General features: G+C 51.6%; 1 protein-coding gene across 2 annotated transcripts in view; it reads right to left on the reverse strand.

The window, feature by feature from the left end:
* Positions 1–8,293: 8,293 nt before the first annotated feature.
* The window catches only part of CACNG2 (calcium voltage-gated channel auxiliary subunit gamma 2), a 52,332-nt gene continuing 44,809 nt past the window's right edge, over positions 8,294–15,816 (reverse strand). For both annotated transcript variants that reach the window (XM_027667439.1, XM_027667433.1), the window contains 3 exons: positions 13,386–13,469; positions 9,680–9,820; positions 8,294–9,197 (listed from right to left, as the gene is read on the reverse strand). In XM_027667439.1, coding sequence (XP_027523240.1) covers positions 8,662–9,197; positions 9,680–9,820; positions 13,386–13,469 — 761 coding nt within the window. In that variant the 3' untranslated portion in view covers positions 8,294–8,661. The remainder of the gene's footprint in view (positions 9,198–9,679; positions 9,821–13,385; positions 13,470–15,816) is intronic.

Genomic DNA, 15,816 nt, shown 5'->3' on the forward strand with positions numbered 1-15,816 from the left:
TGAAAAGCGGGTGCTACCTATGTATAATATACTGTTCCCCTCTCAAGGACTCTCAGGAAGGTCCCCACAAAAGAGAACAGCAGCAAGGGACGTGCAGCAGCCCAGCATGTCTGTGGTTGCCATTCCCTTCCCTGCTCCTTGGTAAGTCAGAGACAGGGCTGGCCGACACGCTTGGCCGCGGACAAATGTGCCTCTTGGGGTACAGGGAGTGCGGAGGGTACAGGGAGTGCGGAGCCTCAGGGCCATTCCTTTCTCTCCTCTTGAGCAGATTTCAGCGCCATCTGCTCTCTTCTGTCTTTGGAGGAGTCAGCCGGGTGCTTTTGTCCCTTCTGGCAAAGCTGTGCTGCGTATGTCCCCCATTGGGCGTCAGGTACCCTGAGGCAGCTGGGAAGGATGCACACTCTCAGCCTCGCTCCAGAAAGCTCCCACTGCAGCAGCCCAAGGTCTTTCTTTCTCTCCTTTTCCCTGTCTGCAGCCTGTTCCTCTGGATGAGGCACTTCCCAAGGTCGCAGCTGACTCCCAAGGTCAGGCCCAGGCTTTGCTTGTAGCCCCTACAGGAGGGGATAGGAAGGGATTAAGGCTGGTAATCGACCCTCTGTTCATCGCTTACTCCCCAAAAGGGCCCATGAGCAGTGCCAGGTACTTGGGGGAGAGTAATAGGGGAGAAGGAGACATGGGGCAGCCATGGGGCTCACTGACCTGGGAACTGCACTGTGGGATTGCTCTTTACTCTGTATGTGTAAAATATCACTTCACTAAACACTCCTGGATGATCCCAGGTAGGCATCAGTCAGAGCTGCAGAGTTTAGGGTAGGAGAGGTGGGTGGACTTGCTGATGACATGCGGCTTGCTGGGACATGCTGCCTCGAACATCATGGCAACACCAATCACAAAGTAAGAGCTTTGTTGTCTGCTCTCCCCTCCGAAAATCATACCTACCTGTCCCAAGTGGGACTAAGCTGAACCCCCAGGTAAATTACATCATTGTGTCCTCTCTGAGCTGCTGGAAGGAGAGGGGGAAGGAATGAGGGAAAGCTGGTAGTGAGGAGCCCTGGCAGAGTAGAAAAGGCCACTGGTCACCTCTGTGCATCAGGGGGACAGCGGGCAAGGGTCCCAGTGCTGCATCTCCTGTGGGAGCTGTGGGGCTGCTCCAGCTCCCACACAGTACGGCTGTGAGGCTCCGCTGCTGTGCCGAGTTCGTCCCACGGGATGGCACTGCCTGCTCAGGAACAGGCAGCCTGGCCAGCACTCCTGGCAGGCATAAATGCAGCAAATTAAACGGTGCTGGCAGATTCTGATTGACAGGTCCCTAGAGAGCAAAGTCCCTTGTTTTTTCCATCCCTGAGGGGATCAGGAGCAGCAGGAGGAGCAGCAGCAGAGAAAACCCTTTCCCAAGCCTAGTGCTTTGCCCTTGCAGATCTGTTTCTGGGACTCAGCCCATAACTGTGTATCTTGACCCCTTTGCTGAAGCTGCCGGTATCAGGCCAGCCAGCTCCTTCACTGCGGACTTTCCGCAATGTCAGGAGCTGACCGCTGCGGAGGATGCTGAGGCTGCCTCATCTGAGCCCTTGTTGCATCCATGAGCCATGGCACCCTTGTCACTCCATACCCAGAGTGCAAGGCCCGGAGGTTTCGATAAAGGGCAAGCAAAATGAGGCCAGCAGTGTTTGGCGTCATTCGCACGTTACTCCTCTCCACAGTGTAAAACAGGCACAAATGACAACACTCTGCCAGAATGGTTCATGTCTGCGTTGGCTCTGCCAGAGCCAGGTCAAAGCTGGGATTTGCAGCCAGGAAGATGAAGGCAGTCACTCACCTCCTGCTGCTCCAGTAGTGGGAAGCAGCATGGCCCATTGGGGTCCTAGGTCCTCTGTAAGGGTCCTCATTGCAGCTCCATGTCCGGAAGGTCCTCTGCACCCCTTACCAGCCAGTGGTTGGTGGCTTTAGAATGGAGTAGCCACAATAGACACTGAGACATCATAGATGCCCTGCCTACCCTTTTGGGCATAGATCCCCAGTTAAAGGTCTTTTTACGACCTATCCCAAGCTCTGGGGGCTGGTCCCTGTCCCCTCTCTCAGGCTGGAGGGGAGTTCCTCATCTCCGTGGGGCATTTTGGCTGCACAGCTGCTCTAGAGCTCTGTAGAGCCATGAAAGTGTGGTACAGGTATGCTTGGTTTGATCAGGACTCCTTGTAAATGCCTCAGCTGAGTGAGGAGCTGCACACTGTTCAGCAGCCCACGCATGGTCCAGCTCCATGCTTCAGTTTAGCAAGAGGGATGACTTGTTCCACATTCTTGGAGGTAAAACTCAGGGTGGTGGCATTTAATTCACTTCTGCTTAATCTGTATAGGCCCTACTCAAATGTTACCCTTCACCTGTCTCCCTTCCCTACCAAAACCGTTACCTCTTCTTTCTATCTCTCTGGAAGGTGTCCAAAAGAGCCTAGGGAGATGAGGGGAGAAGCTTCCAGCAGCTGGAAGGCACCTGGGAAGGGGATGCCAAGTTTTCTGGAGCCACCTCTACCCTTGGGGATACTTCCATTCAGATAGCCTGTCCTTTGCTATCCTTGCTCACCTAGCAGCTTTCGTTATGTTGACTGTACCTCTTCACAGACACCCTTTCTTCATTAGCTCTCATTTTCAAACCTTTCTCTGTCCTTGGCCTCAGTGCTTGGCTTTTAAAAGGTAAGATATGGGGCTGTCTTCTTTCCTCATGGCAGTCCTCACACACAAGCAAGACAGCAGGCTTCTGTGTCTGACGCTTGGCCTCTCTCTGTTGTCATCTGGCACTAAAAATTATCTGCAGAGAAAAATACTGGGCTCCATACCTGGGTCTTAATATCCTCCTCACCAAACCATAATTGCTAATTACCACTCCTAGGTGTTTAAACCATTTCAGTGATGCTGTTAAATGCCCAACGTTAATTTAATAGCCAAGTATCTGGTTTTCCCCACAGAGGAGCTCTCAGAGCATCTCCCACAAAAGCAAAACCCATCCAACCCTGGCTGTGGTCCATAAGAGAGAGGCAGCAGAGGAGCGGCAAGTGCATGTTGACGGCAGACCCACACATGTGAGGACCTGGGCATTATTCAGTAGCAAGTGCTCCCTTGTCCCATACCATTCCCCAAAGGATCCCCCTCTTCAGCCATGCTCTGCCTCTGTGTGATGAAGACCCGGCACCCCTGCCAGTGCAGACCAGCATCCCTTGGGGACTGCCTGCCCTCTCAGATCTTTTGCCAGAGACATCCTTGCAGATTGCTCGGAGTAGGGCAGCACTCTTCCTGGCAGATGCCCTGCCTGCCTTCTACCCATCCCTTGCCAGTATTTCAGAGCATGTCCTCAGATTTGGAGTGGGGCTGTCAGAAAGTAGCCCCATGCAGGGCAGGCACTGCATTCCTCTGGTACCTGAAAGCAGGGAATGACCATTGGCCCCAAATAGGTCCTGAGGCTGGAGTCTGATGGGGACATAGCTGAAAGGCATCAGATTGGACTTTGCTCGCTCCACCTCCACTCCTGCTGTTCTGCAAGGGGCCTGCTGTCTGTCCTCCCCTGCTGCTGGGGCTTGGGACTGGGGCAGGAACTTTTCCAACACAAATATTTTAACTGACCCCTCATTCGTGAGTCTCTGGCATCCACAGGACCTCAGTGGCTCAGTGCTGGGGAGGAGAAGATCCTGGTGCCCTGCTAACCTCTGGCATACCAGAGCACACAGACAGAGCCTGCCAGAGCACTTCTTCCACTGAGAGAGGCAAACAAGTGACATGGGAGCTGAGACCTAGGGGGAGCACAGGATAACATTTTAGGGTCTCTCACCTACCCAAGTCTTAATGTGCTTTGGGAGAGATGGGGAATGAGGGCTTCTGCCCACGCACAAGTTGTTTGCTTTCAATGTTACCCCTCTAAGACATCACTTAATATGACATTAATTAGTGTTTGCAAAGTGCTTTGAACATGAAAAGGGCTGTATAAGTGCTGAATATTAGTATTAATTATTATGACATGGAGGCTGGCCCTGTCTGAGGAGCATTCTCTACACCTAATTTCAGGCTGGTGCTGTTTCCCTGCCTCTCCTACTCTGTTACCTCTTCCACAAAAGCCAGATAGAGAAGGGCAGAAGCATCTGTACAGTACGAGAAAGGAACCCCTCATGGAGTGGTGCAGGAGGGCTGAGCCATGCACTCCCTTCACTCCAGACAGGACACTGTGTGGGAAATGTAGCCACATCTCTGCACTGCCCCACTGTCATGAGGGAGGATGAGCGAGCACCCTCTTGGCCCAGGCTCTGCAGCAGGCAAGGATTGGAAACATCCTTGAGGATGGAGAAGATGGAGGGGGATTCCTCCAGCTTATCCTACCCATGCCTGAGTGGAAGCACCCAGCACTGGTGGAGGTTTCAGACCCAGGCAAGGGGATGAGGAGGGGGCTGAGAAGATTTTGGAGTCTCTGAGCTAGATGCGATAGGAGGGCGGCTGCATCCTAGACGTGCACATGGCAGGGCTGGGAGCTCCCTGACGTCCCCCAGACAGGCGCCTGGCCTGCTTTGCTGCCTCTCCCCTCCTTGTGCCCTCCTTCTTGGTGAGGTTGCTCATGGGAAGGGTCCCTGGAGGAGGAGCAGAAGTGGGTCGTTGGGTTGCCCCAATTACCTTGGCAGTGAAGTGTCCTGCCAGCTGGCCCATGAAATGTACAGGGTTAGGTGCTACCAGGGACCCAGAGAAGAACGGTGAGCTGGGGGAGGTTGTCCTGGAGAGGTCCAGGGAGAGCCAGAGTGGGGATCCACATGTGCTGGCCAGTGGATACAGATGCTGAGCACTGGTATCAACCTGTGTGAGGTGCATTGGGTGGTGGGTAGGACTGTGGTGCTGTGATTGCACTGCAACACATCAGTGTCTGATGGGACATGTGGAGCCACATGTGCCTTCACCCTGCTGCCCCCCTGCTGCTGACAAATTAACTCCCCTGTTCTTACTTGCCTACCATGGGTCAGACTCTGGCCACACTTCAGAGAAGCTTTGTCACTCAGGTGGCTGTCCTTCTGTGTCATCCCTCTGAGTTAGTGGTCACAGAGTCTAATGGGGATTCTGGTCTGCTTCGGAAGGCCACAGAGGGTCTCATGCAAGTGAGAACCCAGTGCAGGGTGAGGGGATCTCAGCTGGTTGGTGGCAGCCCTGGTGCTGATGGTGAGCGAGAGGTGAGGGGATGTGCCAGGAACCTAGTCCCTTTTGTGGGGATCTCACCTCCCTGTGCTGCTGCCACCTCACCCATTTCTGGGTCTGCACCTCCAACTGTAAGTAATTCCTCTGCTCCGGGCTCCTACACTGAGCATTTCTACCAGACAACCACTTCCCAGCTACTGAGGACATTACCAGAAATCCCATGAATGGCTGAACAAAACCTCAAAACAATGCTAGGCTCACTTTCTTTTTCCTTTTTGAGCCCTCCAGCCTGTGTGAATTCTCAGCTTGCCGGTAATTCTTGGCTTGCTGCCATAGATCCACTGTCTTCCAGTGGGAGTTGGGGCATCAACCCTTGTGGTATCTCCACCCTGAGAAGAATAGAACAGGAGGGTAGATACTGGAAGCTAAACAGGGGCTGGAGCAGATGTTTTGGAGGGCAGCAGGGAAAGATCACATGTGTGACTTGAGTTTACCCACACTTACTTCAAAAAACATTATGGCAAAGCCCTCTCCTCTTGCTTTGTGCATTCTCCTTGTATCTTGAAGGCCATCTTGAAGCAAGACTATCCACTGAATTGCCAATGAGGACAAAATTATCCACAGTGGTTGATTTTCTTGCTTGGTTTTGAAGTACTCTTCTGGCACAGTGAGACAATAAATGCCCCCAATAAATCCACGTAAACGAGGACCAAGTTATAAAAAAAAAAATCTTTATTTCATGTACCAGGATTTTTTTTTTTGTTATTTTCTCTTTTTAAAATTTTTTTTCTTTTTAACAGTCTGAAAAAAACCACGAGATAAAGAAAATGGAGGTTGGTTTCTTGTACTGGTTTGAGCTGGACATGAGCAACATCCTGGGGAAAAATCTTCCCCTCCAGCTCTTACCTCCTGCACACGCTCTTCTGGCGCACTCCCTCACTCTCTCTTTCCCATCTGGCCCTGGGGGTGTACTCAGCCCTGTGAATGCTCCCCAGCTCCATGCAGTGTTGGGTGGGTGAGGGTCACTGGAGGTGGAAATCCCAGCGCTACCTTCCCTCTACACTGGGTTCTGGGGAACTGGCTTTAACTTATTCCACGGGGGGCATTGGAGGGGGTGGGATGTCCCCTCTGAGTCTTTTTTAAAGGATTGGAGGGCCATGGGAGGGGATGTCAGTGGTGGGGGGGGGGGGTCTGAACACCCAGCCAAGGGGCTCCCATCCACCTCTTGCCCTGTGATGCTGTTTTTGGGGGTGATCCTGTCCTGCTGCTGCCCCCTGCCATAGCCCAGAGCGGGGAAGGAGAGTTAAAGTATCAGTGGGTCGGTGGGAAGCAGGGAAGATCTGGCTGCTTTAAAGCAGAAACCCCACTGGGATCTGAAGCGAGGACTGTGCAGCTCCTAAAACTGGAGCAGCAGGAATGGGGACGGAAAAAAAGTCAAAAAGTGGGTCTGAGTTGCCGAAGAGCTCAGCAGCCCCATCCTGCAATCCCTTGGCTTTGTGCCTGCCCAGAGCACTGCCACTTTTGGGTAGCAGCCCTAAAGGGGGCCTGTCCTTGCTCTGGGCTGGCCAGTATCTCAGGGGGTGTCATAGGGGTCCCCCTGCTCTCCCCTGCTGCCACCTCCTCTCCTGCCTCTGTCAGCAGTGACTATTGTGGGGAGCACTGGATTAAAAGCTGGCACCCCTGTGCCCTGTTCCCCCATCATGGCAGGGACGGAGGGGGAGGCAGCCAGGCCAAATATCCCAGGGCAGAATGGTGGGGATCCAGTTTGCCTTGCTGCTGTGGGGGACACCATGGCAGCCATGAACCATCAGGAGAAGGGTGGGGAGAACGACAAAACCCAGCAGGCATGGAAGCACCCGATGGCTCCACACTTCTCCCTGGCATGGAAGTTCGGATGCGGGGCGCTCAGGCCTGGAGCAGGGCACTCTCTGGGATGGGGACTGGGAGGCTACATGAATCAAGGCCAAGCAGCCTGCAGCTGACATTGGCTCAGGGTCGGCTGGCTTTGCCCAGGGGAGGACAGGAGCTATTTCAGGGGTCTGCTGCGTGGGCCTCACCACATCCCCACATGGCTGCAGCCATGGTGGGACGTAAGGGGGATCTGGAAAGATTTGGGCAGTGCATGGTCACCCCAGGGAGCCTCTGGAGCATTCACAGGAGAGCACATGCACACCAGGGCACGAGTGTGTGAGCATGGGCACACGTGTGTGAGTGTTGCCCCCCCACCCCCAGCATCCCATGTGTGTCCCCCCAGCATCAACATCCTGAAGGGATGGGAGCCCTGGTTGCCATCCACCAGCCCCCCCCCTATACCTGTGCCTCCCACACAGCTCCTCATTGCCTCTTTTCCTTTTTTTTTTTCACAGTTTAAAGCTGAAGAAAACAAAAATGAAAAGAAAAAATACTATCTGTTCTTCTTGCAAGTAAATCCGCTTATTATATTTACATTTATTTATAGCTGTTTTTTCATTAAAAAAATTGCCACTTTTTTTAAGAAACCTTTTTTGTCCTTTTTTTTTTTTTTTTTGTCTCTGTGTATGTCTTTATTTACTGTGTCTGTTTGCTTTTTGCACTGTCACCATTGACCCCGGGGTCCCCAGGGCTGGGGAAGTGGAGACCCCCCTGGGGACACTGCAGAAGGGTGACTCAGCATCGGCTCCTGCACTCCCTAGGGGCAGGAGTCACTCTAAACCCCTACAGACCTGTGGAGGACAAGCAGATCCCCACGGATCCCAGGGGAATGGATTGGATCCCCATGGATCTTGGGGGAACAGAGTGAGTCATGGTTGATTCTGGCATCCAGGATCCTCCATAACTGGCCCAAGGACACCGAAGTTGTCGATGGCCGAGCCCTATGCCCTATCCCCCAAGGAGCCTGTGCTGGGTTAAAGGTAAGTGGGAAACAAACGATAAAATTAAAGAATAAAACCCCCCAAAATTAAAAAAGCTGCCTCCTCTTCCTCCTCTTCCTCCCACTCGATTTATTGTCATTTGTTATTTCTTGGTTCCCTTTTATTTTTTTAATCTGTTTTTATTAAATGTTAAAATAATGGTACATGGGAAATCATGCATTTTCTTTTAAATTTATTTCTATTTTTTAAATCTCTTTCTCTCAGTTTTAAAGTTTTTCTTTTTTTTCCTTTTTTCTTTTGCTTTTTTTTTTTAAGAATTTTTTTCACTGTTGTCTCTTTCCTCATGTTTCCTTTTCATTTGTCTGGTTTTTTTGTTCACTCGCTTGTTTGTCTGCTTGTCTGCTTGTTCGTTCGTTGTTTTTTTATTTTTTTTGTCAGTTTTTTGTTTGCTTTTGTTGTTTTTTTTTTCTGGATTTTTTTTTTATTATATTTTTTTTTTTTGCATTGGGAAGGTCCCCACCCCACCAAGGGGCGCTTCCACCTCCTCCTTCCCACACACCTGCTGCCCCCTGCCCCTTTCCACCCTCCCCACCCTGCAGCCCACCCCATCTCCTCCTGCCCATTCCTGCCCCATTTTCAGCTCCTGGCGACGGCTTCATACCGGGGTGGTCCGGCGGTTGGCTGTGTTGGTGTGGATAGAGTCCTTGTTCTCTTTCTGGATACAGTTGTGAACCTGGAGGAAACTGTTATCCCTGTCAGAGTTGTAGGTGGCGGTGGGGGTGGTGCTTGCCTTCAGCGGGTCCCTGGTGAGGGTATACATCGAGATCTCTGTTGATGGGAGGGTGTTGAACCCTTTGATCCCGACGGGAGAGGCATCCCTGGAGTGTGAAGGCTCGGTGGAGCGGGAGCTGGAGCGACTGCGTCTCTGATAGCGGTACCGGTAGCTGGGGATGCGGGTGATGGCGGAGGACTGGAGGTAGTCCGTGGCACGAGCATTGGCGCGCAGCTGTTTGTGCCGGTCTATGAACATGTGGACAGCCAGCACTCCCACCATCTCGGCTATAATGAAGGACAGGGCCCCAAAATAGAAGGACCAGCCGTAGGAGTAGCTGTTCTTCTTGGAGTCACTCTTGGAGGGGTCTCCAGCGTTGGCTGATATGTATACAATGATGCCAATTATATTACTCAAACCTGCAGGGGAGAGAGAATGAGATGCCAGGAGGGTCACACAGGGCAGTGGTGGAGGCATGGGGTTGAATCCCTGCTCCTGAGAGGCAGGGATGGGAGGGGCCCCAGTCACCCATCCCCTCCCGGGAGGCAGCTTTCCTTGGGAAAGTCAGGCAAAACTCTCCTCATGTGCCTGCCGCATCCCCGGGCTGCACTCCCGGCTGGTCCCTGAGAGATGTCAGATGTAGGGAAACACACCCTCCATCAGCTCCCAAGCAGTTGGAAAGCCCCTGCCTGCAGGGCACTGCTGCCTGCCTCTGCCAGGCAAGCAGGGTGGGTGGAGAGGCATCCTTGGGAGGCTGCTTTCACCCTGAATAAGGCTCATCAGGGCTGGGAAATACACACACTTCTGCCTAGGCAACTGTACTCCGGTGGATACCCCAACTGGGCAGCCCCCCACTCCCTGGAGCCCACCTCTGGGGCATTCAGCCTGTGCATCCCTTTACCTGCAGACACGAAGAAGATGCCGGCACTAAGGATGATGTTGTGTCGGGTTTTGTAGAACTCACTGGCTGCAATGCAGAGTCCACCCATGAAAAGCAGAATCACACTCAGGATCGGGAAAATACTAGAGGCTCTAACAGCCCCTGCAGAGGAGAGAGGGAGGAGGGGAGGGGCAGAAAGAACAGCAAGTATGTTTTGTGAATGGGAGTGATGAGGAGAGACAGAGGGCAATGTGCAGTAGAGGAGTAATTTAAGGAGAGATGAAGGCATTGAGGGACAGAGGGAGGGAGAGAGAAACAAAGTATGTCAGAAAAAGAGAGTGGTCCACAGCAACTTTCCCCTGCCCCGGCCACTGCTGCTGCCGTGAAGCCAGTGGCCTGGCACAGGGAGGCAGAGGGGGCTGTGAGACTGGTGGCTGAACTGGGAGCCCAACTGTGCTGTCTGTTCCCCTTCACACTGTCTTTTCCTCTGCTTTTGAGGGGACTGGAGGGGAAGCCCAGGCACCATTCAGCTTCTATTCCTGCGGGGCGCTGCTGTTTGAGCCTGCTCTTCAAAGAACAGCAACCCAAATGCTTCCTGCAGAGCTGCTCAATCTCAAATCCTCCTGAAAGGGCATGAGCATCTCAAGGAGAGGTTTTTTTTCGGTGCTGAGGAGCTCCTGGTGCTGTACACTGCTCTGCAGCTGCAGAGAGGACTGAAAAGTGAAAGTCCCAGCCCTGTGCACTGAAACGCGAGGCTTATCCTAGTGATTAAATGACTGGGATCCTTCCAGAGGGCAGTGATGGGTTTGGATGTGCCAGCTCCCACACACGCACACTCTCCATCGGTCGATACGGGAAGAGCTCAGCCAGCAGAGGGCAATGGCATAGATGCATGTATATTCTCATATGTGCATGCAAAACATACCCCAAAGCTTCTGGGGGGCCTCACTCATATTCACGCAGTGAAAGGCCAGGACTGTGCGTACGCACACCCCCACGCACACATGCATGCATGCACACACTGCTCATGGGCAGTTCAGGGGGAGCCAACGGTCTGCTGGAGCTTGTGTTGTGAATATTCATGGGTTTTTTTAACTAGGAAGGCCTTCTCTCCTCCCTTCACAAGAGAAAATAAGCTGTTAAAGTGTGAAATGAAGCCTTGCTTGATAAAGGAAGGTATCAGACGGGCTGGTGCAATTCTGCTTGTGGAGCAAAGATCTGTAAAGGGGGATGAAAGCTAATCCTTCCTTGCCTGCAAGAATGAACCCTACTGAAGCAAATGCAGAACTTTTTCCTAAGGGGACAGAGACCATGCTTCAAAGACCCTGTTGGCTCTGGATCCTACCAGGCACAAGCAATTGGCTCTTTGAGGGGGGCCTAGCCCACTCCCTGTGCATGGGGAGTGCAGAAGGCAGGGAGAAACCTCTCTTGTCTGGCTGTGTGTCAGGGAACAGGATAGCAGTAATAACCATTTTAACAGCTTCTGGAATGCAAGGTGTGATTTGACAATGGGAAGCTTAAATGGCAGGAAGCTAACATCAAGCAGACACCCACTGTTCAGAGGGTTTCTAGAGGATTGGTTGCTCAGTCCTGCAGCCTGGTCCTGACTACATCAGTTTTATCTGTCTTAATTCTAAAATTCACCTTTGTTGAGAGAACACAAGGTTGCTGACTGACATGGGGAGCTATGGGTGTTATATGACAGGGGAGAACAGAAGCCTTACTCAGCCCCTCGGGAGAGGGGCCAGTAAGAGAGGGGCACAATCTCCTCCAGTCTTCCTGAGTCCAGAGCCTGCAGCCTAAAGAGAAGGGGGTGGTGTTCGTATGGTCTCTTATATCATCTGCGTCTTCTAGCGAAGAAATGCAGAGATGCTTCTGCTTCCTCTCTGACAACAGGTGTTTGATTTCAAAAAGCCCAAGATGCCTCATGTGGATGGCTGGCAGAAGTAAAGTCTAAGCCCTTCTAGCCAGGCCATGGACGCTGCCCCGTAATTGTCCTCGTCCCCTGAATGAGGGAACTGCCTAGTCTGTTATTGTTCCTGCCAGTGCCACCAGGCATCGCCCATGCAGAGCACCCAGGGACTTTGGTTTGGCAGAAGTTCTGGGAAGAAGCTGTTCAGTGGGGTCCTTCTCCAGGCAGGTCTAAGGAAGAAATCCCACTTCCCTCAGGAATGACCCAAGTAGTCCTTTATTGACTTGCCAAATCTCTCTTTGAACCTGGTTCTTTCTGAAAGAGGGCTCTACCCTGGGGACAATGTCAGGTCCTGACGCTGGGCCAATTTTTCTCTTCAGATCTTGTTCCCTCCGAGGGAACAGACCCATCCTTCTTGAGATGTTTGGCCCCTTCCTCCAACTCTTTTTTTCTGAAGTGCAGCTGATGCTGCAAGCACCTTCCTCACTCCCAAACAGCTCTGCAGGGGCTGGTTTGCCCTCGGAGGCAGCCTGCACAGTAGCTGTGCCAAACTGGATCAAACGCCTGTCTTCAGCTCTGCCGTTCAGGGGCCGTGCAGCAATTAAGAGACCAGTGCTGCAGAAAGGCAGCCGAAAGAAGCAATCTCCCTGTTATTTACAGTTTACAGTGGATGGAGAACTGTTTGAGAAACCAAGAGGAAGCAGCATAAATCTGCCTCTTTTCACATACAAATGAGCCTCACAGATCCTAAATTATCTCTCTCCTCTCTGCCGCAGGGCTGGGTCTCCACATCTGGCTTGGAGCACGCCCAGATGACAAGGAGCTATTCTGAAAGACTCCTGGTCTTTGGAAGCCTTTGATGCTTAACCTTGGGAGGTCAAAAACACTTATCTCAGATTTCTGAAGAAAGAAGTTCTTATGATGTCAAAAGATGCTGGGCTTGTGGAGAGAGGGCAGGATAGCAAGGTGGGAGGAGGAGTGTTCCCTGTTCAGCTGTGCTAAAGGAAGAGTAAGCTCCTGCCTCTGGGGTGGGTGGAAATGCTGGTTGGGGAGGGCAACCAGGGAGGGCAATGTATGATGTGGATCTGCTCTGCTAGTCAGGATGCCGCTGTGCAAAGCGGTGTGAGATTCCCTCACTCATAGGCTGGACTTGGAGCTCAGGCTATGTTTCCTTACAGACATGCCATATGCCTGGGATATAACACCTCTCTCAAGGGCTCTGGGTGAGCACCAGGTCTTTTCTTCAAAGGGCTCTGACTGTCCTTATTCCTACTCCTTGTTCCCATCACTAAAATCTCTTAAAGCAGCAAAGATCAGATCTGCAGCCTCTGTAGGGAAGTGGTATTTGATGAAAGGTGGAGACAGCAATAGGTGCTCCTCAGACACAATCCAGCCAATTTCTTCAGTCTGATGCCACTGGAGTATCAGATAAGGAAATATAGACTTTCTCTGCTTTAGGAGGGCATGCACACTCGCACACACATTGGCCCCGCTAGCCCAGTCTGACCTTATGCCCACTCAGCAGCTTTTCAATGGATTTGAATTCAGACTTTGAATTTATATCACAATTAATTGCTGCTAATAAAAAAAAGCCACGGATTGTTACTCTGAGTTTTAAACTTGCACTGTCTCATGCGCAGGCCCAAGGGACGTGAGAGTGGAGCCACTTTTAGTGGGTGAAAAGGCTCTGGGGTCACCTCCTCTGTCCTGGTGAGCCTCACAGGTCCCAGTGTCTCCACCACCCTATCTTTAGAAAACAAAAGGCACCCGATGCTAGCACCTATGAGCCATGGCAAGAAGAGCCTGCGGACTTACGGAGGAAATATTCTGCTGTATCGGCTTCATAATCTGCATCCTCAGGGAAGTGATCGATTTGCTTACACAGACCTTTAAAATTCCCTAGGGAACAAGAAAAAAAAAGAACAAATGAGAACACCAAAGCCTGCCTTGCAGGAACAGCTACCCTCTCCATCACCCTTTGTGCCCACCCTGCCTTCCTTCCAGGAAGCATGCCCACTTGTGTGTGGATGCCCATTAAATGCCCAGGTCCTCTCCTTGCACACTCACACATATATCTCCTTCTTATTTACACAGGAATATGGGGTTTGCTGTCTGGATCCAGCCTGATGCCCACCTAGTCCAGCACCTCCTTGCTTGATGGAGAGAGCACCAGAAGCTCTGTGACTCCTGCTGCAGATAGGCAGGAGAGCACTGCCCACCTCTGAGGGAGGTGGGACAGGAAAAGGAGCCAGAGTCTGAGTCATACTGCAAAGTACAAGTGTCAGGGTCCCTTCCCTCAGCATTGATTGGTATAACTGTGGGTGTTTCTGTTTCACCTGGAGTGGCCTCAATAGATTCCAGCAGCGCTGTGTATATCAGGGGATCTGTTTTGGGTACAAAAGTGTTTGTTTCTTTCAACTGTGACTTTGCTGCCTTTTCATTTCATGGGCAGCATACATCCCTTTGTTCCAGTGTGGTGGGGGAACAAAAGTTCTTAATCTACTTTCTCCATATGTATGCATACCTTTGCCAGGCCTCCTCTTGTGTCCTGTCACAGACAAAGGCTACAAGAAGCTTGGTGCGAGTGTACATATGCAGCTCAGCAGCAAAACATCCTTTGTATTGGGGGAGCAAAATCTTCCACCAGAAGTGGGGGAAGCTGGGATGGACACACTCAGTTCCATCAGGCTGGTGTATGTACAGGGCCTTCTGCCAGCTTTAGTCACGGGGCACCCTTTTTCACACTTTCCATTGCCCCCTTTTTCACACACTCCATGGCCAATAAAGCCATTCCAGCAGGAAGCCAGTGACATCTTCCAAGTCTTTTGCTATCTGGGATGTCTACCAGATTCTTACTTTCATCATTCCTGTCTCCTCTTGATATCAGGTATACCACTCCAGAGAGGTACTCCTCAAGCCACATCGTAATTTTCATCGTGACCACTGCTTGGTTAGTATCTCAAACGATCAGGTTGTCCATGCTTGTACGGGAGTGACCACGTGAAAGGCAATTTCAGTATACTTCCTGGGGTTCCCCCAAACTTTTTCTCCTACCTTCTATTCCATTTCCCTCTGGACACTCACACTGACTGGCCATTAACACAGAACTGATGGACACATTCTGTTCGGAAAGGAGAAATACGGTGTCTGCATGACGCGCAGATCCCATGGGCCTCCTCACCAGAGGTCAAATACCAAAGTATCTCAGGCTGATTGATCCCTCAGCAGAAGCATTTGGAGCCTGAGTCTGGAGAATGGCAAATGCTGTGGCAACCTGGGAAAGCCTCCTGCCACCCTGATCCTGAACCCAGCTGCTGAACCAGATGGGTGTGTGCAGGGTGAGGGGAGAGTGAAGCCACCACATTTGTGATTGTTGCCTCTGGGAAGGGTTGCTGGTGAGCAACCCAGAGCTCTTCCACGCCAACCCTACCCAGGCTGAGACCTGCCGGCACTATGTCAGGTCCCCAGATCATACCTTGGAAGTTCTATTCCGGATGAATTTGGATGGTCTTTCAGCTATTTGTGAATGGCTGGAAGAAGGACCAAGCTCAAAGGATTTTCCCTGAGTTTCTTTTTGAGGCCAAGCCTGGCTGGGTCAATGTTTGGGATGCTTTGGGAGGCAGTGCTGAGCAAATAGTTGTATCAGGCAGATAGGTGGGTTCCTCTAGGTCTGCCTTCAGGTTTGATTTCTTCTGCATGCAGTTGGCTTGTGTCTGATGCCTCCAAGGTACCTATCACCTTTAACTACTAATTCAAAGAGCTTCTGTGAAGAGGCTAGAGACAGCAGAGAGGAGTGTGTGTGTGCATTAAGAGGTAAGCAGTAGGAGAAGAAAGTAGGAACAGTACCTCTCTGTGTACCTCTGACGTGCTATTCTGACATTGAATCTGTGAGTTATGAAATAAGGCTATTAATCACTCATCCCCAATCCAGTTATCTCATTCAGGAAGTGTCTGCTTCTCAACCATGGCTCTTCTGGAAGGAAAGTTTCATAGCCGAGCAAATTCCCTTGGCACACTCCCACCCTGCTACTTGCCCACTAAAATAACTGTGAGGCAGGCAGATACAGCATGAAGGGGGTCCTTTCCCTAGCTTGCCCCTGACTGCCTGGGGTCGTCTGCCTGTGGCAGATATTCGTCATTTTGGTCCTTTGGCCGTGGTCACTGCTGTACAGTGCACATGAACACTAGCACTCTCTGGGGCACTGGGGAGGTCTCCAGCCTCAGATTTCAGATCCTTGCCCACCAG

The sequence above is a fragment of the Corapipo altera genome, unplaced genomic scaffold, assembly GCF_003945725.1.
Source record: "Corapipo altera isolate COAL_440 unplaced genomic scaffold, ASM394572v1 1, whole genome shotgun sequence".
NCBI classification, from domain to species: Eukaryota; Metazoa; Chordata; class Aves; order Passeriformes; family Pipridae; genus Corapipo; species Corapipo altera.